Genomic DNA, 13,149 nt, shown 5'->3' with positions numbered 1-13,149 from the left:
CGAGTACCACAACCTAAATCATGTGTTATAAGGGAAGCGGTGGTACTTTGAGATGTCTCGAGTGATAGAACACCGGTTTCCAGCTGCCGAAAAAGTGAAAGCCGCCAAAAGCGTTTAAGTCTCAAAATGTAATATTATAATCCTACGTACCTGTATAATAAAAGCCAGCAGCCGCCACATGGTGGATGTTGAGCCCGGAAATCAAGGGGAATTTTGCAAACGTAGAAAGTCGCACATTATAGGATGCATATTGGGGAGATCTTATCTTACATCCCGCGTTAGATGTGATTTTGACTGAAAATATTTGCAAGGAAATTTATACACAGCTGCTAATCAAGACATTATTCAAGGAAATACATGTTGCACACATGAAATTCTAACTTGGAACCAACTACAGCTCCTGAGAATAGATTCTCTATTAATTATCAACTATGTATTGAAATGCGTTTATGAGAAATAATAGACAGAATAATTACTTATGCTTCAGACAAAAATGTCAATAAGACGATAAAATTACAAATGAGATTACACTTTATAAAGAGGAAAACAATATAAAACAAAAGCATGAATTACAAATTAAAAATTAAATTGAAATTAAATTAGTAGCAATTCCTGCCAACACATGGAAGGGAGCATATTAAGGTCTATGGCAAAATGGATTGAATATGGGAAAGGGTTTCAAACGATTTCTGTAATTTGGAAAAGAATCTGTGCAAGTAAGGAAATGCCAAACTAACTAAACATTAACAAATATATGAGCAGGAAATTTAAATAAAACTAAAATTGTATTTTGAAATATTCTATTCTATGTAGACCCAGATGATCTTGAGGCTTTAATGAATTGTAAACATTCTCCATTGTATCAATTGGAAAACATACAAAGTAAACCTTAGCAGAAGCAACTACAAGTCTTAAAAAGAAGCGTAATAATTAAAGTCGAGGATCAGATGATTTGCCGTTAAGTTCTTTACAATATTTTGTAGAGATATTGGTCAGCATTGTGTAAGAGTAATCAGTTTTACCTATATTAATGGTGAGCTATTATGAGCACAGAAGGAACGTGCTATAATTTGTCTTGCTTAAGGAAATAAGCCACAACAATTGTTAAGAACCTTGATACCATTATATTTATTAATGTTCTCACAAACCCACATTATCACACAATGCAAACGGACTTACATTAGTTACAAATTGTGACAAAACATGCTTTATAAAAGGCAGATACACGGGGAGAAAATATCCGTATTCTACATGACCTTATATTTCACTCAAAACAACATGTACTTCTTTTATTTGATTTTGAGAAAGCTTTCGAAGTTTAAAATGTTCTAAATTAATACAACTACTTTCAAGGCTTGATATATTCTTCTTGATAAAGATATTAAATTTGTGTCACTGTAAAAGGACAATGTTCACAACGCTTTGAAATTAAAAGAGGATGCAGACAAGGTGATCAGGTATCTCTATATATTTATCTTTTATGTACAGCGATAGCTCATCTGATTTGAAAAACCAAGATATGAAAAGAATTAAAATCAACCAGCACATAATATCTTGTTCATAGTGTGCAGATAAGGCCGCTCTCACCAGTCATGGCTCATAGATATTCATTTAGTCAGTTCTAGATATCACCTAGCAATATTATATATATATATATATATATATATATATATATATATATATATATATATATATATATATATATATATATATATATATATATATATATATATATATATATATATATATATATATATATATGATACCCAAACCCTAACCCGTAAATACTGACAAATATAAATTATAAATTGGACGTAAAACTGGAAATTGTGTAAGCTACTGTAAAGGATACCATTTAGACTGAAATAGAACATATCGTCCATACTTAAGTATTATATTCTCCATAGATTTAGAGGACTTGGTGAAGTTAACCTATAAAAGCAAAACCAGAGAAGATGGCTATTTTCTTTCACAGCGATAAAACAGATCACTAACCCCACTTTGAACTATTGTAGTTTGAAAGGTTTGGCCCTATCGTAGATTACTCACCTATTTTTAAGTTGACCAAACCCCACCTAAAGATACGCGTCAAGAGTTAGATAAACTTTTCCGTCTTTGTGGAACAGATAAATTGAAAAACGAAATTTTGACAAAAGACTATTATGAAGATGGTTTTAAAATTATAGATATAAAACTGTGTGGGCAGTCTTTCACACGAAATGACTCAGGTGACATGACTTGTCACCTCACCTAACTAGAAAGATATTTTAGCAGCTTCTATGCCAAATATACAAAGATCTTCTCTTTTGGTATATACTTTATGAACAAATTGAGAAATACTTTGAATGCATTCTGGACGGTTGCATTTGCAGCATATACTGAATTACATAATAAATGACTCAAAAGTTTTTCTTAAAACTCCAATATGGATGTATTTTGATATTTATTTTAGAAATGCAAGTGTTATATACATGCACTGAGTAAAAAAGGGAATTTTGTATGCAAAACAATATAGTCAATTAAAATGGTTCATGGATTAATATAGATTTTATATGGAGTTTGAAATGCATTTTTCTGTATTTTTCTAACCAACTTCGTATAAACAGTATTTCAGATATATATGGTTCCTTTCTTACACAGATATGTAAGGTTGCTCCTTAATGAAAAATGCAAAAACATGCATAAAAAATTAAAAATGAATACCTCTACATCTGCACTGAAATGGAATCTAGACTACCAGTTTATTGATGGAGCAATGCAAATTAAACTTTTTCTTCTTTTATAAATTAGCTGTCTTATAATGAGATGGTTTTAAACTTTAAATAACGCATATAAATTCAGCAATAAACAAAATTCGAAAAGTCTATAGAAGCACGTGCCCTTTACATAAGATTCCTCAGGGACTTTATCACATTGTTTGGAACCATTCCAAAAGCGAGTAATACATAATTAGTTTTATTGCGAGGATAAGGAACAAGAGCAATCATCTGCACCATGTTTCTAAAAATGAATTTATGTCTGATAGAATAGACAAAACAAAACATATCAATCTCTTTTTGTTGCAATTGAAATCATGAATCTAATAATATAGATTTAACAAAGAAAGGTTGAAAACTACACATTTCAAACAAGAAATTAAGTTTTACCCTAATGTCAAAAACCAGAATGCTAACATGAACTTAACATGGACAAATTTTGATGACAAATGGCAACAATACAACGTTTGAATGATTCGTACTTTCTTACAAATCGTAACCACAATTTAGAATTATACTAGAGATGTCCATATATGAAAAAAAGTATGTGTTCATTGGCAAATGTACGACCTTAATTTTTTAATATTCTGTGTTTGTATACGTGTGTGGGTCTGTGTGTGCATGTACAATTGTGACACTAAATATAGTTTTTGCTTTCTCTCCTTAAAATACTGTTGACATATTTTAAATGTGACATTTGACTTTTGTATCCCTCTTTTTCTGTCCCCGAAAAAGTAGCTAATATTAAATTCTGTATTGGGTTAAAATTAGCATATAATTATATGTACTAGTGTTAACCAGTATTCTCGGTAAAGCAAGTCTCACTTATACTGAATTATCAGGTAGTCAGTGGGATGATCCCCTAACCCATTGTTACATATATACGAGGATTAATACCAATTGTACGGTAATAAAAAGGGTAATAAATTCAAATTGTTTCTTAGGATATAAATAAATTTAGAAAAGTGTCCTGAAAGTTGAATATATCAGTACCTAAGTACTTTTGCGAAGCTTCACAATTAGCTTGGAACTGGTTAATCTTGTATACGTAAGGTCATAAAAAGTTTGCTCTTTCTTCAAAACCAATAGTCTGTATTAGGTGAAAGTATAGGCCAATCAAATTTACCCACAATACTTGTTCTAAAACATTGTCCACCAGTATTACAAAATTCTTCCTTCTTAGTGACTAACATTACGTTGATTCAGGTCGGATGGATTTAAGATAACCTACCGTAAATAATCGCTTATGTCTTCAGTCCAATTGCTAATTGCACAGACTCAAAACTGCCGTCGTGTAAAGTGCCAGCAGATCTGAATCTATACCGTTTCTTAGACGTAACAAGTAACATATGTTGCTTGCAGTTTATCAAGCCATAATTAGATGAATCTAAGTTAGAAATCATAATTGTCAGAAGCGGATTTGATATTGGTTAATTACACATTTTACATCACGTAACATGAGAAATCAATAATATGTTATAGTATACCATATTGTTTTAGGATTTGATTTAGTCTACAAATTGACCACACCTTTGCGGTCATGTCACCGATAATTGTCTGACACAATATTGATTTTAGCATCAGTGGAAAAAGATAAAACTGAATAAAATACAGTGGTGTCCAATCCAATAGTGAACAGTGAAACTAACTGAGTAATAATACAATATAACTAGGAACACATTTCTTTATTTCTGTTTATATGATATTACCTCTTGAATGGTGAAGAATATCTTGTTCTATCTTGCATTGTTTACACAAGCTTTCGTTGTTGTTATATGTAATGTGGGTGACCTACAAGTTGTTGTTATATGTAAGGTGGTTGACCTACCGGTTCTTGTTATATGTAAGGTGGTTGACTACAAGTTTTTACAACACTATATTTCACCCTCCATCTGTCATATAGGTGTTGTAAAATATAAAATGTCGACAATATAAAGTGACCAGATTGAATACATTGATAACATGTGATTATTCTTTAAATGTATGAAAAGAACACAAAAAAATTAATCATATCTCCAATCTCAATGAACTTTGCCATCTTATAAATGCAATAATTTGAGAGCTTCAGTAATCCTTTGGTGATTTTCTACATAACGGATTTCCTAAATACCAATGTCAAATTCGGTATGCTCGTATTTCTAATATATATGGCTGATTTAACGTTAAATACCTATAAATTGTAATTCACATGACACATTGGTCTGTTCATGTCATTTTACTGTTATCTCAGGCTCTGTAAAAGTTAAATCGTATGGAGTGACGCTGTGTATCTACTGGTAACCTACTGTGTTGAAAATACATAACGTTTTCATTACAACAATCAACATTAAATAGATTATATTACTCAGATGAGCAAGATATCATTCAAATCATGTACATTGTTACTCGAAATATCTCACCCTGCCTGACTCCTTCTCTCCAGTTTCGCTCGTCGGTTCTTGTTTTCTGAAACTGTCCCTTCAGTGTTAAACAGAAACAATCAAGCTGCTTTAAACAAATAAAGAAAAATGTTCCTGCAAAAACGTACAAAACGAATTCCCATTTACTAATTATGTCAGCAATAGTTATGACAACAACGTCCATAATTAATATCATAGCCTATGTAAATCACTACTGTGATATAGGAAAACTGAGTATTTTCATATATGCATAAAACGTCATACTACCGAGGAAGTGAAAGCCTTTCGTATCCTCACGTTTTCGGGTAAAGCTGCCTAAGACGTTTCTACTTCTCTTTATATTGACTATGTTATCTTTGATGGGTTCAAATAAATTACACAGTGCACTGAAATGCAACGAGAAGAACGCTAAAAACTAAACAATACTTGCAACTTAAGCTCTCGACACGATCATGTTTTCCTTCATACACAGTCGTATACACGTGATTTATATTTTGCCATATCAAGGAAATATAGATCGGATTCCTAGAGATTTAAAACAAAATTATACATTCCACATTTAGTATAGAATTGTTACATTCATTATTTTTTAAATTCCAATGATTGTCATTTCCCAACCTGATCAGCGACCTGTAAATCTAGGAATTTACAAGTCAGTTTACGTTTGGACCTTTCAAGGGACACAAGATCTAAAATTTATGGCGTGTTGGATTTTTCTTAACATTAAGGAGATAGTATTGTTCAGCTTCCATTATGTCTGCTTTCATCTTATTCTCATTTCACCTGATGACATGACATGAAATTTTGCCTAACCTCTTGAGAGAGCAGATATGCCTCAAATGTAACGTTAGGTGTTTCCGGAATCTCGCACTGCATATATGATAGACTGGACCATGTTGTAATACAGTTCAAAAATGATACAATGTGGATATAAATGTATTGACTCAATTGAATATTAAATATGAAGAAATTCGGGTAATTTTACAGATTGTATGTCTTTTATTACAATTCATACTTATGGTAAAAGTGTATTTAACAATTTGGGGTTACCATTGGCTTCCTCAATGGTTTCATTTAAAGTTCAATTATTCATTCCATTTTCTTGAAAAGCTACATTTAAAATTTTCACCTAGGAGTAGCATCGTTATGTTCACCACTGAAAGAAACTACATGGTTTTCAAATGAATCGATGAGTACGGACGATCATTGTCTAGCTGCAAAGACGAGTATTGCCTAGCAGTATGGGCGAGTATGAACGAGCATTTTCTAGCAGTGTGGTCTAATATGGAAGGGACGATTCTTATCTAGCAGCATGGACGAGTATTGTCTAGCAGCATGGACAAGTATTGCCGCCTTTATCTATTTCACTAGATTTGCAGTTTCCATCATACTTGTTTAGATATTAAAAGGGTTTTCCAAAGCAATGCTGGGTTTTTTAAGAAATATTTTCTCTCAAACGTTTTGTTTTCGATGTACATCTCCTTCCAAAGCTGAATCAACCTTCTCTATGAGAGTAATTCATGATGTTATCTCGCTTTTTCAAAACTGTTCACGAGAACGACAATGAATATAATTTATCTTAGCTTCAACGTCACAAACAAAGCAAGTCTTGAACTCTCTGTTCTGAAACTGAAAGAATCCATACAATTAATATATTATAATCCTCTGATAAAAACATAGGTTCCACCACATATTCCATATGATATTGACCTCACGTTGAAAAATGTTCACAAGGGACATATTTTATAATATTATTCTCGCGTTTCTGACAAACGGACAAGGATACATACAGATAACAACGTGGTGTCATTGATACCAATTACAATTATGCACTCTGACAGTTATCGAAGTCAGGAAACGTGAAGAGATGCTGAATAAAATACCTATAATATTATCCAAACTACTTATCACCTGAAACTTGATTTGCATCGAAAATGACGTACTCGAAGAAAGTGTTTGTTCACGGACTACAATTGACGTGTAAACCTGCGTTCACGAACTATCTTTTTCCACCAGCAGTCTAACCCCATCTAATATAAAAAGTTATGGCTTTTCAGGACGTTTGGCGAAAAACTGTATGTAGAACAACCATGGAGAGAAACTATTGTTGATGTTAAAAACAGTAGTTACGTACCTTATAATCCTTAAGAGTATCCGGGTCAATTGTTGCACTGAGATGCTGACACTCAGGTGAAAAACGAATATGTTCCAATAAAGGATCATCGTCTTTTTGCCACTGAGATAATGTGACTCCACATTCATAACAGGATACTCTGTCTCCTTGCCCTGTTTGGAGAAGGTAGATGATGAAAATAGGATGAGATAATGTACTTGTATCAATACAAACGAAAGGAGATTCCGAGGAAAGTCATTGAGGGTAATGCTTTTAACCAAAACAAATCATCTTGACTTCCTTGGGAACATGAAGAATTAGTACCCACTGTTGTACCTAAGTGGGAATCAAAGTTCCATGATGTGAATCGTTTGTAATGTGATATCAAAAGAACCCTTCAGCAAGACACAAACTGTCAGAGATTTCCACCTCTCCCCACTATCATGCCCATCTCATGCGCATTTGTTCAGGCTTTACTGGAAGTGTTCTACATAGGACGTCGGCGACTAAAGGTTGTTTCTAAGCTCAGAAAATACGTTGGGACAACCAACAACACTCAGATGTTTAGGGTGAAACACTACTAAATGACCCACATTGTCTCATCTTTGCAATAATATAATGAAAGAAATAAGTAAGAATGTGTGCATATAAATATTTGATATATTTGAATCTTTTAATTAAAATCAGCACTCCCGTTTATAATAATTATAGTTTACACAAATTATTTTAAGCTGGAGCTGGTTTTCACTAATGATGACGAATGCAATAAGCTCAACATATGCTGTAAATGTCATACAAAAAGTAAACAAATTTAAGATCTATCTTGACATATTCATATTTACCTCGGTAGAAAAATCCTAGCTCCGCAAATGTTTGGGGATCCGTAAAGAATCCACTGTTTGTGAACGTTGCAAGCCTCGTTGATCCATGCGAGAATTGAGAGTATCGCGTCTTCTGCGTTGGTGGAACTCTTGTTACATCCTTACCATCATACAAACTTTGCCATTTATTCGGAATAACAGGCCTATCATAGTAATTATCACTAACTACATTCACGGGGTCTTCTTCCAGATCCGGAAAGGCAACAGGCAATGTATACCCATCAATTCCAGTGATAGAACGTCTCACTTTATCCCACGTATGAGAGACCTGGTAACCTAACTTAACCTGACTGAACTCTAAAAATATAAACCTTTTCGTACAACAATCAAGCTGTGATAAAAGTAACTTGCTGATGGGCTGACAAATGTACAAATCTAGCCATAGAAAATTGCCTTTGTCTTTCTTATATGCCATATTCATATTCTTCATACAAAGATTTGAGAGATCAATTGAGGATTTTGCTGTCATTTTATCAAAAAGGATGGAAATATATTTTGATTTCACATTTGCAAAAACTAGTATAATTTTAAAGCGTCTTCCAAAAATAATTATACTACTGTCTTGTAGGCTATCTAGCAAAGATACCAATGCTATTTGCCTGTCTTTGAGTGAGATTCCTGACAAATCGATACACATTGCGAATAGAAAGCACACCTCCATACATGTTCCATGCCTCATCTTTATGAAACCTGAATCGTGCACGGAAAGGGGACGAAAGTTATTCGTATACTGTAAAACGTATTAGAAATGTGAGATTCATGATTAAGACGAGTAACATGCCTTCAGATCTCTCTAAAAGTCAAATGCGCGTACCCGGATGGAAATAACTACGGATGACACTTGATTAAGAACCTGAAAATATATAAAAGTTGCAATTATTAACCCTGTTCTGAATTAGTTTCACGCTTTATGATACTAATATTGGTGCATCGCGCAGCGTCACTTTCTGAAGATTCAGCAGTTGTAATTATTATTCGGGGTAAAGAATTCTGTTCTTTGATTGTTCATGAGAAGAAAAAAAAATTAACCATCCGTTCTTGCCTATGGTATTGGGTAGGTATCTTCACGTTTATACTATTGGTATATCAAAATTGTGATCCGCCCATGGTGCAATAATACGAACATATAAACATTTTTTCAACTGCAAACGTTTAGATCAATGATCAATTTCTACTCATTCATTATTCATAAATGATATATGAAAATAATGATAAAAAGTATTAATAGTCCATGTTTTCTAAATGAAATTAAAATGGTACACAATTTCATCGGAATCCTTTTTTCCGTTCCCCTCTCCCCTCTCGTGCGTAAAGCAAAATTCTGGAGTGAGAGAGAAATACATATGGTGTTGGATGAAAACATTAAAATTGAACTTGTACCAAGTAACCTACAATAATCAGGTTCGTCGTAACGGTATGTTTACGCTTTCATTGGGATCTATCTATGTATCGATGATACATAGTTGCAATCGCTAGTCAACACTAGCCTGTATGCTACATGTGTGGGTTACGAGCATACGAGGCACACATACTGTAGCGTATTTAATCATTTGTTGTTGCTAATTCGTAAACCTATTATAATATTCTAAAACTCGATTAATAATTATTAAATATTAAATTGTTCAAATGGTCGCCTCCCCTGTCTCTCTCTCTTTCTCTCTCTCTCTCTCTCTCTCTCTCTCTCTCTCTCTCTCCCTCGTCATGGATAGTATGAACCCACAATGAAACCGTCGATTTTGAATCAGCAAGCCGTATATCTGTAAGATATCTGAGCAGCTGATTCTTTCGCACAACGTAAGTATATATTTATATGTATGTATGTATAGCATGTACGTTGTATGAATGATATACCACTCCTATACATGTTTCATTAAAAGGAAACTCGGCAAGATTCATTTCCTTTTAATGAAAAATGTATACATCTCGTGTTATATCATTGATACAGCGTACATATTATATATATCTTGGCATCCGTCCGTCTACGGTAGACGATGGCGTAGCTTCAAAGTAAGATTTTGCCTATCCTTCTTTCTAGCTCTCTTTTCAGCTTGTTTTATTCTTCTCTCTTCCTCTGCGTTTTGAACTCACTGCCTGACAGCTAGGCGCCAGTTGGAACGGTTGTTTGCACAGCTCTCCTAGTCGTTGACATTGATGTTTTTGCCGTCTTCATATCCTTCTTGCAAACATCTTTGTAGCGCAGACGTGGTCGTCCAGTTGGTCGTGCACCTTCTGCTAACTCCCCATATAACAGGTCCTTGGGAATGCGACCTGGGTCCATTCTTTTGACATGGCCAAGCCAGCGAAGGCGCCTCTCGCTGAGAATGGAAAACATGCTGTTCATGTTGGCGCGTTCTAGAACCTCTGTGTTGGGTACTTTGCCTGCCACTGGATGTGCAGAATGCGCCGCAGACATCTCAGGTGGAAGCTGTTGAGTTTCCTCTCGTGTCTTGCATAGGTGGTTCATGTTTCGCTGCTGTAGAGAAGTGAGCTGAGTACGCAGGCTTGGTAGACACGCAGTTTGGTCTTCTCTGTGAGGTTGGGGTTGTTCCAGACTCTCTGTTTAAGTCTGGCCATCACTGCTGCTGCCTTGGCAATCCTGCCGTTCACCTCAGAATCAATGGAGAGTGAGCTGGAGATGTTAGACCCGAGGTATGTGAAGTTGTCTACAACTTCCAAGTTGTACCCATAGATGGTGACAAAGGGAGAGGAGTCTGCGTCCTGCGCCATGACGTTCGTTTTCTTCAAACTGATGGTCAGTCCAAATTCCTTACAAGCATGGGAGAGGCGGCATACCAGCTGCTGAAGTCCATCTTCCGTGTGTGATGTCAAGGCTGCATCGTCGGCGAAGAGCAATTCACAGATGAGTACCTCTGTGACTTTAGTCTTAGCACGGAGACGGGCGATGTTGAACAGCTTGCCGTCAGCCCTGGTATGGATGTACATTCCCTCGCTGCAGTCCTTGAATGCGTACTGGAGAAGCATGGAGAAGAAGATGGCAAAGAGCGTCGGCGCAAGGACACAGCCTTGTTTGACTCTGCTGATGACTGGGAATGCTTCAGATGTTGCGCCATTGAAGCACAATGTGCTGTACATATTCTCGTGAACGACATGATGACAGCAAGCAGACGTGGCGGGCAGCTGATCTCCTGCAGGAGTCTGAAGAGTCCACTCTGACTAACCAGGTCAAACGCCTTCGTCAGGTCTATGAAGGCAATGTAGAGGGGCATCTGCTGCTCGCGACACTTCTCCTGCAGCTGACGTAGTGAGAAGATCATGTCTACAGTTGACCTGTCGGCTCGAAATCCACACTGGGACTCTGGGTAGACGCGGGAGGCTAGGATCTGCAAGCGCGCCAAGGCAACACGGGCAAAAGCCTTTCCGACGATGCTGAGGAGGGAGATGCCCCGATAATTGTTGTAGTCGCTACGGTCTCCTTTGTTTTTGTACAAAGTGACGATGTTGGCGTCACGCATGTCCTGTGGGATGTATCCCTGTTCCCAGCAAAGGCAGAGGAGTGTGTGTAGAGGCTGGAGCAGTGCTGGTTTTCCGCTCTTGAGGACTTCAGGCGGAATGATGTCGCTTCCAGGAGCCTTCCCACAGGCAAGGCAATCGATGGCTTTTCCGAGCTCTTCCAGGGTGGGCTGTGTGTCTAGCTCCTCCATGACAGCCAGGTCTGAAATGGCGTCCAGGGCAGTTCCAGTGACATTGTTTTGGGTTGCATATAGCTCGAGATAGTGCTCCCATCGCTGCAGTTGTTTCCCCTGGTCTGTGATGACTTCGCCCGTCTTGGACTTGAGGTGGGCGGTCTTGTAGCTGGGGGGGGGGGGTCTGTCGCCTTTTTGATACCCTCATACATTCCCCTTGTATCCCCGGTGTCAGCAGCTGTCTGTATACTGTTGCAAAGGTTCAGCCAGTAGGTGTTGGCACAGCGGCGGGCAGTCTTCTGGGCATTGTTCCTTGCAATCCTGAGGGCTTGTAGTCTTCTGGGACTAGGTGCAGCCTTGTATGCCAGGAGGGCTTTCCTCTTTGCCTCAGTCACGGGGTCCATCTCCTCCCAGTTTGCCTCATACCAGTCGACATTCTTTCGCTCACTCTTCCCGTAAGCTGTGATGGCTGAATTGTACACAGAGTCACGGATATGGGACCATTTGGAGTCAATGGTGTCATCAGGGGTCACTTTGGTGAGGGCTTCCTTCAGTTTGCTGATGAACTGCTGTGTTTTCTCTGGGTTGCTTGCACAGCAGGTGTTGATGCGTGGGTGACCCTTTTTCTTGGCGTGGTGCAGCTTCTTGGGTAATATTCGCACCTTGCTGGCCACGAGGGAATGGTTCGTGTCACAATCGGCGCTGTGGTAGCTGCGGGTGAGGAGGACACTGGCCAGTTCTGCACGCCTGGTGATGACGAGGTCTAGCTGGTGCCAGTGGCGTGAACGTGGGTGTCTCCACGACACCTGGTGGATCTCCTTGCATTTGAAGAAAGTGTTGGTCACACATAGGCTGTGGAAGCAGCACATCTCCAGCAGTCGCTGACCATTCTCGTTGATCTTGCCCCTTCCGTAAAAGCCGAGACAGGTGGACCAGTCCTCATGGTCAGCTCCCACTCTAGCATTGAAGTCTCTTAGTATGTAAAGGCTTTCATTGTTGGGGATACTGGATATTGCCTGATCCAGAGCCTCATAAAACTTGTCTTTCTCCTCATATGTGGAGCAGAGAGTTGGGGCGTATACGCTGAAGATGTTGACCGGGCCTAAGGATGTTGACAGCCAGAGGGCAAGGATTCTCTCAGTACCTGATGATGGAGGTTCAATGAAGGCGAGTAGCGTGTTCTTTACGGCAAAGCCTACACCATGCTGCCTAGGTTCATCCGAGGGCTTCCCCTGCCAAAAGAACGTGTAATTGGCTTCCCTGATTGTGCCGCTGTCAGCCAGTCGGGTCTCCTGGAGGCAGGCAATGTCAATGTTCAGTCGGGAGAGTTTTCTGTCAATGACGGCAGTCTTCCGT

The 13,149-nt window shown here is 37.7% G+C and overlaps 1 protein-coding gene across 5 annotated transcripts in view; it reads right to left on the bottom strand.

The window, feature by feature from the left end:
• The window catches only part of LOC149773717 (baculoviral IAP repeat-containing protein 7-like), a 51,443-nt gene that overhangs the window by 13,166 nt on the left and 25,128 nt on the right, over window positions 1-13,149 (bottom strand). For 2 of the 5 annotated variants that reach the window (XM_089946179.1, XM_089946178.1), the window contains exons 2-5: window positions 8,111-9,002; window positions 7,290-7,441; window positions 5,156-5,243; window positions 151-294 (exon numbers count right to left, since the gene is read on the bottom strand). In XM_089946179.1, the coding sequence (XP_089802305.1) occupies window positions 151-294; window positions 5,156-5,243; window positions 7,290-7,441; window positions 8,111-8,828 (1,102 nt within the window). In that variant the 5' untranslated portion in view covers window positions 8,829-9,002. The remainder of the gene's footprint in view (window positions 1-150; window positions 295-5,155; window positions 5,244-7,289; window positions 7,442-8,110; window positions 9,003-13,149) is intronic. The other 3 variants (XM_089946180.1, XM_089946182.1, XM_089946183.1) reach the window with 3 other exon arrangements.

This window comes from Sinohyriopsis cumingii, unplaced genomic scaffold (genome assembly GCF_028554795.1).
Source record: "Sinohyriopsis cumingii isolate HCF-2022 unplaced genomic scaffold, ASM2855479v2 utg000622l, whole genome shotgun sequence".
Lineage (NCBI taxonomy): Eukaryota > Metazoa > Mollusca > Bivalvia > Unionida > Unionidae > Sinohyriopsis > Sinohyriopsis cumingii.
This window is presented reverse-complemented; position numbering and strand designations above follow the sequence as displayed.